General features: G+C 40.9%; 1 protein-coding gene across 8 annotated transcripts in view; it reads left to right on the top strand.

Annotated features, from left to right (window-relative positions):
- Positions 1–16,076, top strand: part of MBD5 (methyl-CpG binding domain protein 5) — a 240,630-nt gene extending 224,554 nt beyond the window's left edge. For all 8 annotated transcript variants that reach the window (XM_050969162.1, XM_050969160.1, XM_050969164.1 and 5 more), the window contains 2 exons: positions 13,028–13,103; positions 15,495–16,076. In XM_050969162.1, coding sequence (XP_050825119.1) covers positions 13,028–13,103; positions 15,495–15,566 — 148 coding nt within the window. In that variant the 3' untranslated portion in view covers positions 15,567–16,076. The remainder of the gene's footprint in view (positions 1–13,027; positions 13,104–15,494) is intronic.
- The last annotated feature ends 2,505 nt before the right edge of the window (positions 16,077–18,581 follow it).

Below are 18,581 nucleotides of genomic sequence, written 5' to 3'. Positions count from 1 at the left end.
TAAAATGGTATCTAAAAATACAGTTTTTTAAATTTTAGTTTCAGATTATACTAACAGTTATTAAAAAACCACAGTTGTAAGTTACATTTCTAAAGGCGAAACTGCATCACATAAAATTAATATTTGTACACCCATACTCAATTTCTAAATTGAACTGTAAACATAAATACTTTGCTCTCATGTGGCCCTACATCTTTCTTTATACCTCCATTGCTCTATCTATCTATGTAAGATTGCTTTTAGTTCTCCCTCTACATAAACATGACTGTTGATGTGTGTTTATCTGAATGTTAAAATAACAAAGAGAGAAATAAATTTCCTGAAGTTTAATAGCAGAACTTTCAAAAGACTTCATTGGCCTAACTTTGTTCCCGGTGAAATCACTGGTAAAATTCAATTATGAAAGGGTTTTTTAAAAAAAAATTAAAAAAATCTTACCTTAAATGTCAGATACACACACTGTAAATCTTACAGTGTGATATATCTCTAAATATTATCCTGACGTGTTGCTTACCATAGCTGTAAAAAGCACACAATAGCATAATTAGAGAACTGATCATCACATAACATATCTTTTGATGATGTTTTACTATGATTATTCAAATACAGTGCCGTGCTAATCAAGTAGGTTGACCTCTGTATGGCCAATAAAACATTAGATTGTTTTATTTCATTTGTAACATGAAAATTACATGTAGAAAATTTCTCAAAGTGAATACATTTTGGCAAGTTCTCTATTATTTTCTAAAGTTCCCAGACTCATGGTCACAAACTGCAAACACTGCCAGAGGTATTGCTGACTATTGGGCTTAGCCTCGCTGAACTACCATGGGTTTACTTGTACCTTTTGGCAAATGTAGTTCTTTGATTAAAGCATTAACTACCTTCAGGAATTCATGAGAAATAAAAGGTTACTTCTCATTCTTTCATCACCTTCACATTTTAGTGTAACTCTGCCCTTTCCTATTTATCTGAATTTGCCTCATTTTGTATCACCCTTCACCCCTTATACTCGGCCAAGGTTCTCACCCTTTACCACTCATTTCTCAGCTTCTCACATAAACATCTCTATGCTTTCTTCCATGCTGCGCCATGTATGATTATGACCTTCTTGATCACATTTCACAAGGCATCTGCCCTCTACAGTTTACGCCTGCATGAAAGGCCCACATCTTCTGGAGGAGCTAATCTAGTTGACTTGTATATTATGACATTAATAAAAGAGAGAAAGTTATATGTTGTTTTCCATTTCCCTATACCCTCTATCTTCTGATCTATCTGTCCTCTTATTGCAAGCTCATTGGGGAAGCAGTCATTCCTTCTTATATGTCTGAAAAGCACCCAGTACCTGGGTTACCATAAGCAAATGTTTAATAATAAAATAATAATAGTTCTGCAGCTTTAAGACACAGAATTAATTAAAATTGATGAGATTTTTAGATGAGTTTTATATTCCAGGTCAGATAACTATCTCTTCTTCTTTATGTGATGCTCTCTATCTGTATTTAACTGTGGGCAGGTTCACATGTGCTCCGTGCACCAGAGACTCTTAAGATTTTTGCTAGCAGTATCGGTTACCTGAGAGCCCAAGATCCCAGGAGTCAAGAACTGGGATTCCTGCACAAGGGCCTTCCTAGTGAGCGATGACCACTTAAAGCGTTTCTAATGTAGAAGCTTCCATTCCCTCGAAGAGCAGCATTTGCCAATACTTTCCCAGCCAAACCCATCAAACCTATGAATACAGCGTTAGAAGATTCCTTATGGATCAAGCAGCGAGGCCCCACTCTGACCCAGGCTAGGTAAACCTCCGTGTGCAGTGTGCAGCAGCATCGAGAAGTGTTCCTCCAAGCATGATGACCTCTAGTTCTGGGGCTGACAGGAGGAGAGCTAAAGACTCCTCCACTCAGGGACATGAGGAAGAAAGGAAACAGTCTCAGAAGAAGGGAGAGAAATCCCTCTCCATGTCCTTTTCAAAGACGAACACTTCCCTAACACCATTGAAGTTGTCTGAGACTCCACCCCTCAGTACAAGAGGGTCAGGAGCTCATAAGGGGCTTGGTACTGATCTCCTGGCTCCAAAGAGCAGAAGTACTCTGAAACCAGCACCTTGTGGCAGGAGCATGAACCATCCACAGTATTAGCAAAAAAGAAGCAATCTGCAGTTGAGGATTTGCTCTTTGAAGGAAACAATCTCTGTTAAGTGAGAGAACAAATGACTCATTACACTTGTTGAAGGTCTCACAGGCAACCTTCCATTCACTGGGGATCTATACTCCAGTGCCAAAGAGGAAATACCACAGGCCACAACTTTACAGTGAGCAGCATCTCAACTCTTTTTTCCATCAGAAGGGATATGAACCATCATGGAAGAGGGTGCATCAGAACAAGCATAGTGTTCCCCCCTCTTCTTCTTTCCAATCCCAACCTCCTGCTAAGAAACACCTTTTGATGGGACCTTTGAGAAGTGCAAATCACTCCAGTTACTGTGTCCATCCACCCAAGATCCCAATACCCAAATTGGTGGCTTTCTAGCTCATCTCTCCCCATTCTCTCAAGCCTGGCAGATGAAACACAAATAGATTCTCAACATCATTCATACTAGCTACAGCATAGCGTTCTTCTCCCCTTGTCCTCCAAAACCCCCTTCCTCATCCATCTTCAGGGACCACTTCCATGAGAAAATGCTCATTCAAGAGGTATACTCCCTCCTTCATCAAGAAGCCATAGAGTTGGTACCTCCTCAACACCAGTGAAAGGGTTTTTATTCTAAATATTTCTTTATCCCCAAAAAGAAGAGAGAATGGAGACCCATCTTAGACACAGAAAGTTCAATGTATCCACAAATTGAGGTTCAGACTGGCTCACCCCAGTATCCTTCACTGAACGATGGCAACTGATTCACAGCTGTCAATGTGAAAGTTGCTTACTTCCATATAGACATCCACCCTTCACATAGAAGATTCCTGAGGGTCACTGTAGATCTGAACCACTGTCAACAGAGAATGCTACCTTTTGGCTTTGCCACAGTGCCAAAGGTATTTACAAAGGTGCTGTCAGTTGTGGCAGCTCACTTCCCTTACCAGGGATTATCAGTTTTTCCCTACTTTGATGACTGGTTATTGATGGGGAGATCTCATTAGGATGTGCTGACAACAACCTCATCTGTGCTCAGTCTTCTTCACTTGCTGGGACTCTGCATAAACACAGAAATGTCTGTTTTAGTTCCTATGCAGACTGTAGAGTTCATTGGGGCAACACTAGATTCTCTAAGTGCCAAAGCATACCTTCCTCGGGGCAGATTCCAATCTACAAAGGACCTTGTCAGTCAATACGGTTGAGCTCCCAGATGTGAGTCTTCTCATGTCTCGTCCTTCTAGGTCATATTGCTATTCGTCGAACTAAATGCAATTGAAAGTATGCTGATGGCTGCTGATGACACTTGATGATCCAGGAGTATACCTATACTATAAACTGCCTTGATGAAGAAAGGAGTACTGGTACTCTCTCCCAGTGGTCCCTGCGGCATTACTACCATCATCTCCACCTTGTGTATTAAGGTTCAATAGACTTGCTCTCATCCAATACACAGTCTCCCCCAGGCTGTGAGAAATCAAAGAGAACATATGTAGCTACAGATAGAGAGAGAGAGAGCACGCATGCAAGATTAAGATAACAATTCTAATTCACAGTTGCTTGATCCTCTTCCGCCACATCCAGAATCTTGGTGAGCAAAACAGACTGAAACATCATTGACAATGTAGTGTATTTGTCTTCTATCAGCATAGATCCACTACCAGACCAGTAGCCAATCCAATCAAAATACAATTTATCTTATCCATGAACAAAATTGAAAAATGTTTAGTGTTACACCTTTGTTCTGTTTCATTGTGTATCACTAAGGTTTTTTGTAGCAGAAATTGATGGATTAAAAATGATTATTTTGGAAGTCTACAGAGTCATAGCATTTTATGTGAGTAAATAATTTAGTCAAGCAATAATCATTATTTTAAAAATGTTTCCAGATTATAGCCATGTATCTTGCATGCTGGCCTGACAGCCATGATTCATGATCTCTTAAAAATGTTGATGTTAGACTAATGCCATGCTCTCTGATGTGAGCTACCTAAAAGGTTGATCTACCATCTTCAGTTAGAGCGGAACATGACAGCTCAGTTGTCATAGTGGGGGGGGGGGGGGAAGAGGGGTCCATCTAGCTGTTATTGCATTCACTTCATGAGCTACCTGTGTAGGCACATATTGAATTTAAAGTTTTGATTTTAACTCTTAAGGCCCTTAACGGAGTGTGTCCCTGGTTCTTTACTAAGCTGACAACTTTCTGTACTCCATTATATCCTCTGAGTTCTGGAGGAATCAGGAAGTTTGTAGCCTGGCACATCCAAGGGCAGAAAGTGTGAGGATCTGCAGGGCTAGAACCTTGGTTGATGGGTTCCTTAGTGACTGCCACATCCACATTTCCACCCAACAGCCCTGGTAGAGCCACAGTTGGCAGGCTGAGAGCCTTGTGAGGCTACGCACCACTAGCTGCCCTACTCACAGAGGTCCTCATTGGTAGAACTTACTGCATTCCCTCCTGGTTGGCCCAGACATGGTCAGACCTAGGGGAAACACCTAGAGGCAGTCTGTACAACAAGACACATCCCTGAACCTGCTGCTGAGACAGACCCTGTCTGATTCATTTGTCCCTGCCTGGTTCCTGGTTCCTCTCCTTGTTCCTGGTTCCCATGTCCTCGCCTTGCTCCTGCCTTGGACCCAACTTTACTTCTGCCTTCCCTAACTCTAGGCAACCTAGTTCTGACCCTCTACTCCAATTCGTGGCTCAAACTCTGATTTGACCCTCAGCTCTGGCATCCAGCTTCCAGTTCTGGTCCTGAGCCTCAGTTCTGTTTCCTGGCCCCTGACTCCTGCTCCAACCACTGCACCTGGCCACCCATGCACCAGTTCCTGACACTAAAGGATATTGTCCATAAGTTTTATTTCTATGGCCCCAGAGTTATGGGATGCCTTTTCTTTTGGTGTGAGGCGAAGTGAGCTAAAGTTTGGTCTCTGTGTTAAGCAGAATTAAACCTTTTTTTTATTTTAATAAAAGCTTTTAGCACAGCAGATTGGTTTTATTTATAATTTTAATCTGATTTTAATTATTCTATGTTTTTTTAGTTTTTTTATCTGGATTTTTTTTGTTTGTTTTTGGAAACACCTAGGATATTTTGTTGATAGGTGGTGGTACACATTTAAGCGATATATTTTTATCATTTTATTTTTAAAAAATCCATCATTCCTTGACTCTAGTGAATAAACTTAATTTCTTCTACAATTCTTTTACTCAGCCTCTGATATAGTAGTTAACTAAGACAATGACGGCTCTTTCTCTAAGAGAAAAACTTTTTTTTATATTAATATATATTGTCCAAGTCATAAAATCATAGAAATTAGCTGTTGAAAGTGAATAAGTCATCTAATCTGCCCCAAGGTGGCAATGCAAAATTGAATGTTACTTGTTTGTTTACCATTTCCCAAGATAATGTCCAGTCTTTTAGGCAGTGGTAGACTGCCTGTTGGTAGCTAGTAGACAAAGTTGCATAGTTACCTATTAAACATCTTCCTATGCTAATCTGCCTTCTAGACAGAAAACATGTTATTACCTCTCTAATATCTTCTGTAGTTAATGAGTGGTATTCTGGGTAGAAACAGATGGAATGTCTAGGAAGGAGTCAGCCTATTGAGGGAGTCAAAGGGTATGGCTACACTTACAGCTGTACAGTGCTGGGAGTTATAGCTGTCTTCATACAGCTGTGTAGGGAAAGCACTGCAGTGTGGCCACACTGACAGCTACCAGCGCTGCAGTGTGGCCCCATTTACAGCGCTGTTGAGAGTGGTGCATTATGGGCAGCTATCTCACAGAGCACCTCATCCCATTTTGGTGCCGTGGGTTGTGGGAAGGGGACGGAAGGGTGCGGGTCATTCTGCTTCCTGTCCTAACGCCCCGTGGTGCATCACTTCACATCCCAGCAGTCACTGTTTTCCCATCCAAGTTTGGCGCCATTGTGAGTCTCCCAACGGTTTCTGTGCAGCGCAATTTCTGTGGGAAATGGAGCCCGAGCTGCTGAGGACTTTGCTGATGGGTGTCGCCAGCACATCACGTTTGACAGTTGAGCTATTCCTTCAGCTCCAAAGTGACAGTGAGGAGTCCGACAATGATATCGAGTCACCTGATGCGTATGACACTAAATTGCTTGTGGCATTCACGGAAATGCTCAGCACCGTGGAACGCCGCTTTTGGGCTCGGGAAACAAGCACTTAGTGGTGGGATCATATCGTCACGGAAGTCTGGGATGACAGGCAGTGGCTGCAGAACTTTCAGATGAGAAAAGCCACTTTCGTGGGGCTGTGTGCTGTGCTTGCCCCCACCCTGCAGCGCAAGAACACGAGATTGAGAGCTGCTCTGCCAGTGGAGAAGCGGGTGGCTATTGCAATCTGAAAGATGGCAACTCCAGACAGCTACCGATCGGTCGTGAACCAGTTTGGAGTGGGAAAGTCGACCGTTGGAATCGTGTTGATGCAAGTTTGCCGGGCCATTAATCACATCCTGCTAAGAAGAACCGTGACTGGGGAACATGCAGGACATTCTGGATGGCTTTGCACAAATGGGTTTCCCTAACTGTGGAGGGGCGATAGATGGGACGCATATTCCTATTCTGGCACCACCCCACCTAGCATCCGAGTACATTAATCGGAAGCGGTATTTCTCTATGGTTCTCCAGGCGCTTGTGGATCACCGTGGGTGTTTCATTGACATTAACACAGGCTGGCCTGGAAAGGTGCATGATGCATGCATCTTTCGGGACAGTGGCCTGTTCAGGAAGATGCAGGCCAGGACTTTTTCCCCATATCGGAAGATCACAGTAGGAGATGTCAAAATGCCCATTGTGATCCTTGGAGACCCCGCTTACCCGTTAATGCCTTGGCTCATGAAACCGTATACAGGGAAGCTTGACAGGAGCACGGACCAGTTCAACTACAGGCTGAGCCGGTGCTGAATGACTGTGGAGTGTGCTTTTGGCCGTTTAAAAGGGCGCTGGCGATCTCTGTATGGGAAGCTAGACGTGGGGGAAAGCAGCATCCCTGCAGTTATATCCGCGTGCTGTACCCTCTGTAATATTTGTGAAGGGAAGGCTGAAACATTCAGTCAGGAATAGACCTCCGAGATTCTATGCCTGGAGGCTGAATTTGCACAGCCAGAGAGCAGGGCTACTAGAGAGGCCCAGCACAGGGCTACAAGGATTAGGGATGCCTTGAGGGACGAATTTGAGGCTGAAAACCAACAGTAATGTTTGGTGCCTTGCACGGGAGTGAAGTGCAGTGGTTACAATGTTAGTAGGAATCTATTTTTCCTGAAATGATTTGCAGTGCCTGTTTCTTTCCTGGGCTACGATATCTTTCACTTTCTGCAATAATAAAGATTATTTTCAAAGCCAAGAATTCATTTATTGAAAAGAAAATAACTTTCTTGACAGACACACAACATTTTGGGAACCTAAAAGGGCAAGGGGGTGGGGTGGTGAACTGTACAGTCACAGGTTTGAATATGTCCTGTCTGGAGTGCTGTGCAATGACTGCTGCACTTCAGGATGCCTATACTGCATGGTGATGGAGGTTGAGTGCAGAGGGTAAGGGTCGTAGTTCTCAGGGCTGGTTGGTGAACGTACAGGTGTTGGGGGCAGCTGATGGTGGTAAGAACCTGGATGCTGGGGAAGGGGGGTGGGAGCTGACATTGGGGCACAAGGGAAAGAGCTTTGGGACCGGGGGCCCCGGCATGGTAGTGCTCTGCCTGCATGGCTATGAGTGACTGGATAGAATCCGCTTGGCGCGCCAGGATGCTTATCAGCTGTTTTGTGCTTTTCTTCTTAGCCGCTGCGTTTCTCTGGCGGAGCATGCTTTCCCTTTGTCTCCAGTCCTGCAGTTTTTTACTCTCTCTGGCAGAGTGATCCATAACTGCTTTCAGCATGTCTTCTTTGCTTTTTCGCGGCTTCTTCCTGAGGTTTTGTAGCCTCTGAGCAGTGGATGATACGGGCAGTCGAGTAGTCAAGGACACTTTTCGAAAGGCAAAAATGGCAACAGTTAACAGAGGCTGCATTGTTTAGAATCTCACCAGGCAGTTATTCCCAACAGTGAAGGAGTTTACAGTCTTCACTTTAGCATACTTTTCCCATACCAAACAGAGCGCACACAATCCACAGGAGCCACGAAATGGTAAGTAAGGGGGACTGATTGCTTCAGGGATGTGCAGGGGTTTCTGTGTGTTGGGGAAAGCAAACTGCTGCAGGGGCATCTACACTGAACAGTCTCCCAACATTTTCCACAGGAGTTAATCCTGGAAGCTATCTCACTGCTGCGGGTCACCTGGGAAGGGGGAATGATTGCTTCAGGGATGTGCAGGAGTTTCTGTGCATTGGGGAAAGCAAACTGTTGCAGGGGGCACCTACACTGAACAGTCTCCCAACATTTTCCACAGGAGTTAATCCTGGAAGATATCTCGCTGCTGTGGGTCACCTGGGAAGAGCGGGAGGGTCTTCTACAGCAATGCGGATTCCGCCCTGGCCCCTATGCAGCTTGCCTGTGTGCAGCAATGGTCCCCGCACCCCTCGCGGCACAGTGGCGCGGACACGTTAGCCTGACTGGGACGAGGACCACAGTGGCTCTCCCTATAAACTTGCGCAAGCGCATTGCCCACACTCTGGCTGAAACTTTTGAAGAGATTACTGAGGCCGATTACCGCGACGTGATAGACCACATCAATGGGCTATTCCACATCTAGTCATGCATGCATGCAGCCCTAACCCTCCCTCCTCTCCCAAAACATTTCCATCCTGAAAATAAAAGCCGCTTACCGGTAACCCGCTCCTCTGCTTGTCCTTCACCAAGTACCGGCTGCTGTGACTGGCTACCTTCCTCCTGGCTTGAGAAGAGCTCCTGGCTGCATGCCTCCTGGGACTCCGGGGTGTCTCCCTCCACCCCAGTACCCTCACTCTCGGTTTCCTCCCCCTCCTCCCCCCTCGGCTCTGAAGTGTCCATCGTGGTCGTCGGATTGGCAGTGGGGTCACCCCCAAGTATCGCGTCCAGCTCGTTGTAAAAACGGCAGGTCATGGGGGCAGCACCGGAGCGGCGGTTTCCCTTGTGGGCTTTGCAATAGGCACTCCGCAGCTCCTGCACTGCACCGCATACCGGTCATGGCCCCTTTCCAGCATGGCCCTTGAGATCTGCTCATAGGTATCGTAATTCCTACGGCTGGAGCGCAGCTGTGACTGCACAGCTTCCTCACCCCAAACACTGATGAGCTCCAGCAGTTTGCCACTGCTCCATGCTGGGGCTCGTTTGGCGCGTGGAGGCATGGTCACCTGGAAAGATTCTGATTGTACTCCACACCTGGCTGAGCAAACAGGAAGGGGATTTTTAAAATTCCCAGGGCATTTAAAGGGCGGGTCACCTGAGGCCAGGGCAGTAGAGTGCGAACTGATGAGCAGAGTGGCTGAACAGGCATTCTGGGATACCTCAGAATACTCTGGAGGCCAATTACAGCGCTTTTGGTGGCCACACTGGCGGAACAGCACTGCATCAGCAGCGCTGCAGTCGTTATTCCCCAGGCAGAGCAGGAGTACAGCCAGCGCTGCAGCCAGGGAGATGCAGCGCTGTATGTGCCTTGCAGGTGTGGACAGTGAGTAAGTTGCAGTGCTGTAAACCCACCACCAGCGCTGCAACTCTCCAGTGTAGCCATACCCTCAAACACTTGTTTATCTTTGAAGTACCTCCATATACTGATCTACTTCCAGGCAGAGAAAACAGTTATCTGCTGCAGCTTTGGTCAAATACTCGCTTTCCAAGCCAGCTTGAAAGAACACATTGTTTGGAAACCTGAGATCTACCATATAGGAAGATTTCCTATTATGAATTCAAGATTGTATCAGTGAAAATGAGTACTCGTGCTTGACACTTTTTAAAAAATTATTGCTATATCAGTTAAATTAAATGCCAAATGATTTATCTTGTGTTCATCATAAAACCATTAGTCCTATTAAGAAATTAATTTAAAGGCTCACAAGTTCTATTCCCACTTCGGCAGAAGGTGATTGAGAAAGTGGTCACAGAGGCACCTGAACCATCAGAATGTTCCTATATCTAAAATGAACAACATGGTCTTGTTTCTTTAACCTTCAGTCTTCCTTCCCCCATTCTCTCCATGCATGTTTATTGTAAATATTCATTGCATCATGTCTAAGGTTTGTTTACAAATAGATGTTACACCAGTTGAAGTTAAACTTGTTTTTTAAAGCAAGTTAGTTAAACCAATTTCAATCCCTGATTTAGTAGTTCAGTTTAAAAGTGGCTTATTTCAGTTGTTTAAATCTGTTCCTAATCAATTTAAGTTAAATCAATATAAGCCAGATTTATATTAGTTTAAGAATTTCCACATAGCTTTCTTCACTGTTTAATCAAATCAATTTTTAAATCAGACATTTAGTTAACTGGTGTAACTTTGCATGTAGATAAGTCTTAATGAGTCTTTCAGGAAGGAGTCATGTCTTTCTGTCTGTTCTGTAAAGTGCCCAGCATGCTTTTGCATATTGCAGAATAATAAAAATGGGTGGAATGTGGGAATTTTTGTGTGTTCCATTTGGTCCAAGCCTGGGTATATTACAGAGAAGATGTTAGTATGTGTCATGGAATATTTTCTTTAGGTAATGGATGAGTCACAGCTGTCCCTGCTCTTTATATGGGATCTAGCAGTTGCTTTTGCTAGTTACTGAACTCAATATGTGGACTAGCTGGGGTGGATGGAATTACTATAGAACGGTTCTTTTTTTATTCCTTTTGAACCCTTGTCTGTCTTCGGTTGGGGTGGGGCTTCCAGTCATGGCCCAAGTAACATAATTATCTATCTTAAAGCACCCAACAAACAAAACAAAACAAAGTGAAACTTTATAAAATGCTGAAATGTAAAAGGGGATTGTTCCATGGATAATGGACTTGGTCCTGCACTGCTGAAATGAAGAAGGATCATCCCAATGTTTAGGGCACTAGCTAGGGCCTCAGGCTGCCTGGGTGCAGTTCCCTGCTCAGCCACAGACTCCCTGTGTGATGTGGAACAACTCAGTGAGGTCCTTTGCCCTAGTTCTCCATCTGTAAAATGTGGAAATAGCAGCACATTGCTACCTCATGGGGCTGTTGTGGAGATAAATACATTCAAGATTGTGAGGTGCTCAGATACTGGGGCAATGGGGCCATGTAAGCAGAGGTGAAAGTAACTTACAGGACTTACCGGTACTGCTGGAGTCCTGAGGGGGTGTGGCCTCAACTGGAAGAGGCGTGGCCTCAAGATTTAAAGGCCATGGGGCACCTGCTATGGCTGGGAGCCCCAGGGCCTTTAAATCAACCTGGGGCTCTCAGCTGCAGAGGTGGCTGGGAGCCCCAGGGCTCATGGGCAAATTAAAAGGCCCAGGGCTCCAGCCGCCTCGGAGCTCCGGGACCTTTAAGTCCCCACCGCTGCAGGGAGCTCTGAGCCCTTTAAATCCTAGCGCCAGCCTGGCCGCAGGATCTGCGGGCGGGATTCAAAGGGCTCTGGGCTGCCTGCTGTGGCGGGAAGCCCAGAGCCCTTTAAATCCCTGCTCCGGAAGCCGGTGAAGTCCGGCACGGTGTACTGGCTCTTGCCGGTACTTCGGACTGGACTGGCTTACTTTCACCTCTGCATGTAAGTACCAGAGACAGATAAACAATAGATCAAGTGGCCAATCTCCAGGGCAATCAGTCTGCTACCTTTCAAATTCACTTCTTTTTTTTTTTTCCAGCTAGGAATGCAAAGTGCAGTGTCTAGATTTCAATTTTAATTTATTCCCCTGGATACTAAAAATAAAGCCCAACTGAATATATAAGTCTAGAGCTTAAAAAGTTGTCAACAATTTATGTTTGGTGCAGGGCGGGAATGACCCTAATAGTGTGTTTGAAATACTGTTTGATAATTTGACACTTCTGGAAGTTCCAGTCAAAAAGCCACAAAAATGTGACCCAGAATGCTGAGTGTGGTGTTTAAAATGGAAAACTACTTTTAATAAATATGATGCACATAAACTGAATCAGTGAGTGTAATATTCAAAAGTGAACTGAGCTGCACAGTGATTTGGCTAAAAACAGTGGGCGGCAGTGTGTGTTTGCCACGATTCAGAGCGACAATGGGATTTCTCTCCCATGGCTAACTAAACGTAGAGACACATTCACACTTGAGCTCCAAGTATTTGGAGAAAAATGAAAACCTTGCAGAACAGTATCATTCTCCAGGTGGATGTCAGCCTGTATTATTTTTCAACTGCCCTCTTGTAAAGTATTTACTCTCCAGCTACAGAGTAAATGCAGTGTGGGAGGCAGGTAAAGGCAGGCCAGCATTAAGGGTTAGTCAGTTACTCTGTCATCCTGTGAAGTAGCCCAAAATAGCTGAATCTTAAGGGAATGACTGTTTTTTCGCATGCATAATGACTGCTCAGGGTCAAGTTCATGAAAGAGAGCCTATTCTGTAATACCTACTGCTCGCTTAACACAAAAACAAAAAACAAACTTTAACGCTGACAGATGTCAAATAGCAGAAAATGCTACCTTTTTGCATTAAAATACAGAAAATCAATATAGTGATATCATATGCTTTTGCATTCTGTTTATATATATGTTTTCTCTTGCAGAAATTATAATTCCTGTTTAATTTATAGAAGTCTTATCTTTAAAAATAAAATAAATAAAACAAAGTGATAACACAAGCCTTTATTTTAAAGGAGAACGCATATATGGGCCATAACTTACTCTTGTTATTTGCACAAATGGTTCCTTAGCTTTCAATGGGAGATCTATATGCTGAATGAAGTTAGTAGAGTATGGGCTATTTATGTATGTATTTTGATTATCTACAGTCTTTGAAAATGGGGGATTCCCATTTTAAACAATCATTGACAGTAATTTTTTTTCACTCCAGAAGCGGAAAGCTAAATAACCATTTAGAAGCTGCTATACATGAGGCCATGAGTGAGCTGGACAAAATGTCTGGGAATGTAAGTTTCTTTGCTTTCTAGTTCTATAGTTTCTATTGTGTGGGGGGGGTTGTTTTTTGTTTTGTTTTTTTCATTTTTGTGGAGTTTTCAAGCTATCACAGTTTTTGTAATTATTATGATTTAACAACTTAAAAGTTGAAAAAGATTCGTAATTTCAGTTATATTGTAACTACTCTGCATTATTGCTCTGCACCCAGAATAACTTTTGGACATCTCTTTCATATGTGAGGCCTACCAATATTTTGAATGAAGCCGGAACTCCCACTAATATGCCTGGAGTTTTGTCTGAGTAAGGAGTGAAAGAATTAGACCCAATTGTTTTCCAAGTTTGTATATCAAGATGTTGAAACTATATTAAAAAAATCTTTTGACTGTAACTCTCCATTGAATAATCTTAATCTAACATGAAATGAAAAATATTATAGGAAGTAAATTAAGCTGAACAAACTTAATATCAGAACCTGACTGTGGTTGTCTTATTTTTTGTTTCCACTTTTATTTTGTGGCATACAGTCAAAATAAATCTCTGATAATGTAAAACACTTTTAAAATATATTTGGAGATTTTTTTTGTACTCTTATTGTAACAGAAGTCCATGCAGATGATTAAAAATTAAGTGCAATACATTAAAATACTCAAACTTATCATTAATATTTTAGTAAGTATTAATAGTTTAGCTTCTAAAATAAAATTGATTTTTTTCCTGATATTATAAACCTCAACCCTGAAAAGACTTATGCACATGCTTAACTTTACACAATCAATAAGGCTTAAATGGATCTATTTATGGTGCATAAAATTAAGCATATGCAGAAATCTTTGCAGGATTGGCACCTTAGACTTGGTTTTGGTACCATCTGGAAATAATATTAGTGATACTGTCTGTATCTCTTGCTGTCTGCTTTGAATTGTTGATAAAACTGAACCTTTTGATTATTAGTTTTACTAATACAGAATTATGGGTTTTCATCTAAATCAATGGCAGTTTTGCAACTGACTGCAGGGGAGGTAAGATCTGATCATAGGTCTCTATAAGACCGTCTATCCTACAAATATAACCAAACCAGGTGATCTGGTTATCATACAGTTGGCCTTTAACCCTGTTACATCACATAAAAATGTTTGCCTGGACAGTTTCTGTTGTACCCATGTCATATACCTTTCATCCACTTATGCAGCCCAGTTGCAACAGATACATGTTACAACTATTAACTACAATGCAAGCTGGGTCAAGGAGAAAACTGTGCTGTAATCAGATTCCCTGACCAGGTTGTTTTTGTTGTGTTGACAAGCCTGATGTAACAAATTTTGTATCATAAAATAATCTCTCTTGAGCTGCATGACAGGCTTTGTCATAAAATCCTTAATCAAGATGAGGTTTATTTTCACAAATACTATGATGGTTGGGAATAATAGTGTCAGAAAATCATAGGACACCAAATGTAGTTCTTATGAATTTTGAAATAAGCTTTTTTTAATTATCACTGTTTAGGCAGGACTAGTAAAATTTAACACATGTACAGTATAATTGACATAGAACATAACTGATGCTAGCAATAACATCTGTTGAATATATTATAAAATTCTTCAGGACCACTAGAATTTAAGATACATGATCATGACAAGGACAATATGAAAAAATGTCTGAGGATTTGTAATTTTTGATTAACTGTTGTTTGTAACTTACTCATTGCTTTTTTCCAGAATACATAGCTTCACTTCTACCAACAGATGGTGGTGGTATTCCATATAAAACAGCAGTACATTGTTTTGCATTCCATCTCTCATAGCTGTGTTAGAAATGTTTTTAATAGTTTTATATGATCATGATCTTTCCTCCCAGCTTTGAACTTGGAACTAATAGACACTGAATGGAAAATAATTGATTAAAAACATTTTCACATGCTAATTAATCTACTGTTCAACTTGAAATTGATGTTTGATTAAAACAGTTTGCTCAAAAGAGTTTATCCCTTAAATTCATGTCTCTGGTAGTGCTATACGTCTCTCTCATTTTCCATATTCTATTTTCCCAGTATATCCTTCTTTCTTTCTGCGGTTATCCCAGTTTTGTAAAGTTTTCCCTGGAGCTTAACATTATTACTGCTTTGTGCTTCAGTTCCTTGTATACTGTATACTGATGAGTAAGTGGTATCTTTCTCCTGAGACTTGAGGTATCCACACTGTGACACCTATGTTCAACCCCCTTTAACCCCGAGGTTAATTAATATTCTTGAGTTTACTTCTAATTTTGCTTTTAATGTGGAAATTAAAAGCTGTATCACCAGGGAAGCATAATAACTTTTCAAACAATGCTGTCATTGATTGATCACTAACAGGTTGCTTTATTTAAATTTTCTATGCTAACCTTTTCATATAATTACTTTCTAGGTACACCAAATCCCACAGGGAGACAGACAGGTGAAGCCTCCAAAACCGAAGAGGAGGAAGATCTCTAGATAACATTGAATGTCTTTGTTACTGGTTCAGTACTTATCAAATTGAACATGCACATAAATCAGTATATAGGTATTGATATAGATATTATATCAATATTTATATCAAGGACAGATAGATACCATCAAAGGGTGCTATGCGAAATAGTGGTACAATATTTTTGTTGATCGTGTCGGATAGTTAATGCTGAATAAACCAATCAGATTCCTTGAAAGATTACAGTAAAAATGTCAGATGATTACTGAATTTTTTCTATAATACTAAAATTGTGATTATAAAAATAGTCCAAATGTTTCTGATAAATTTTCATTGTGTATATAGATAATACAGAATTTCATGGTGATATCTGAACTGTAAATATTGTACAATATTGTCATGTACAAGCGTACCTAATGCACACTTTATCTTTTATTGTACAAAAAAATAGTGTACAAAATTCTTTGGTTTCTATTGAGTACACATACAAGAGACTACCAGTGTAAAGTGATAAATAAAAATACAGCCTAAATGCTTTTATATGATAATGTAAAAGATGCTGTTTTTGTATTTAACAGCAGAGAAAAGGCATGATTATGTAATACCTTAATTATGACATACACTTCACACCACTGAGTGTTCATTTATATTGTCTGTTTGGAATGAACCTTGCCTGGAAGTACTGTACTCCATTTCAGGTCTCTGTAGGAGAGTGCAACCTTGCAGATTCCTAAAGGGATGTGGGATCACAGGTCTAATTAAGAATTCAAAAGCTGCAACCACCGGTTGCATTTTATTTACTTAAGTTTTAAAGTAGAATGCTGTAGATTTTTTTATTGAAAAAGAAAAAAAAAAAAAAAGCTTAGATGGAATATTTTAGTCAGCCATTTCTGTAGTTGAGGTTTCATAGCCACCTTCTAAACTAAGCAATTTATACCACCATTGCTTTTGAACTCTCCCCAAGCCCTGTATTTGTTAACCGAGGTTGTTTAACCTGATTAAACATACTGTTAACATATATGAGGGAATGGCCCTATGAGTGTTAATGTTGATTACAGTTTGATTTTGCAGTGGAATAAAAGGGCATGCTCCACAGCAGTCCTAGAAAATATAGTATCCCTCTTACAGTATTATTAAACTAGAAGTTAAAGGTGGCTTACAAAACTATTAGCAACAGTAATTTTATCAGTATTATGTAACATATCAGATTTATTTTATTTAAAAAGAATTATTTATACCATTAACAGATTCTTATATATTAATGTGGCTGAAATGTGCAGGTTAAATCTATTAACCAAATTATTTATGTTATATTAAGTGAATAATGTGAAGCATATGTAGAAAGGAAGTAATACACTACAGATATACAAGCCTAAAGCTGTGAGCCATTGTAAAAATAACAAAAAGTTAATAAGTGTAGCACATCATCATTTTTTTCAATTTTTTCACATTCTGGTGATGTTACACTCCCGTTCCCAAAGTAAATTCTCATTTTGCCCTGCCTTTTTCCGAGATGGAGTCCTTAAGATGGACCTCTTCATCGGGAAACCATCACGTATTTAATCTGGAATTCCTTTTTCCCTGGAGTGGCAAATTTGCTGCCTCTAGTTAAGACTGTTAGTAATCAGCATCCTCTGAGGCTGATGACATTGCCACTCTACTGATAACCACCAGTTGGCACTTGTACAGTGAGTAACTATTCCTCTCCCCATTGACTTATCCAGAACCCAAACTCAATTATCTGTGTGACATGACTGAGATCCACTGGCCCAGAGGATAAAGGGACCTGAGGACATTTCCAAACTCAGCTTTCTTGTGCCACAGCACATAGCACTACCACTGGGCTAACCTACTTTTTCATGTCTCATACAGACAGCTCTTATTTCTTTTTCCCCCACCCCAACCTGATGGAATGCAATTAGCTACACTAAGCTACAGTGGCCTGGAGGCAGGAACCCTTCCTTCTACTGGGTAGGTTCATTTGTCTTTTGTGTAATGGCAGGACAGACTGCCATAGTCCTACATGCAAACTCATGTGAAGTGATCTTTTGTGTAGTTTAGTTAACACTTTTTTTGTTACAAGTTGTTGTTTGTTATGTTTAAAGAGTTAATGTCCATTTTTCGTATCAGCCTGCTTTTCTGCTGTTTTGCCTACACAACGTTTTTATTCATAAATACACGTGTGTGTCTGTGTCTGTGTGTGTGTGTGCGTGTGCGTGAGCGCGTTCGTTTATATTTAGTTTGGTTATTTTACCTTTTGCTTTTCTGTCCTAACACTGAGTTTGTATTGACCAACCCTTCTTTTGGCATTTTAACTAATTAGGTTTGTACTTTCTCACCAATGTATACTTTACATTAGTAGACTATGTAAAGTATTTTTGTGCACTTGATTTCATTGGTTAATAATGGCATTGATGTGGGTGCTAGGAGTAGTTTGTTTCAGTCCATACAGATTTTTTTCTCTTTTAGAGTTTTTATGGTTTCATGTAAGCAGTTACTGTAAATATTGTGAGCATTACAGGTCATGCAGTGTTGTAACATTTTAAAAAATGTTGCACCTACTTTACAATTAAAAAACTGGTCACTCATACTTGAATTTTGCCCATAGAGCCATTTCTTTCTCTTTGCATTAAAGCATAATATACTTTTTTGATGGAGGCCCAGACCTTCTTTCTACATTATTATTTTTTGTTTAACAAATCTATATTTTTTCTAATAGAAGACTTAAAATGAAAAATTTAAAAATACTTTTTGCCTAGTTTCTAATTTAAGAGAGTACTCCTATATTTAGAGGGTGACAAAATACCCCATCATGGAAAGCGGAATAATATTTTAATTGTCATTAATTTGGCACAGTCACACTACCCTGTGAACCTGAAGTAACTGATGAAAGTGAACCCACAAGAGGAATTAGTTTTTAATTACTGGTAGCTTAATTATTTAAAATTTGTATTGTCTTTTGAGGATACAAAGTATTCTCATTATTTATTTATTTATTTATTTATTATGCTTTATTTACCAAGTGGGTTGTAGTATGTTGAGTCA

The sequence above is a fragment of the Gopherus flavomarginatus genome, chromosome 10, assembly GCF_025201925.1.
Source record: "Gopherus flavomarginatus isolate rGopFla2 chromosome 10, rGopFla2.mat.asm, whole genome shotgun sequence".
Classification (NCBI taxonomy): Eukaryota; Metazoa; Chordata; order Testudines; family Testudinidae; genus Gopherus; species Gopherus flavomarginatus.
The sequence above is the reverse complement of the archived record's forward strand: the minus strand, read 5'-3'. Positions and strand labels throughout refer to the sequence as shown.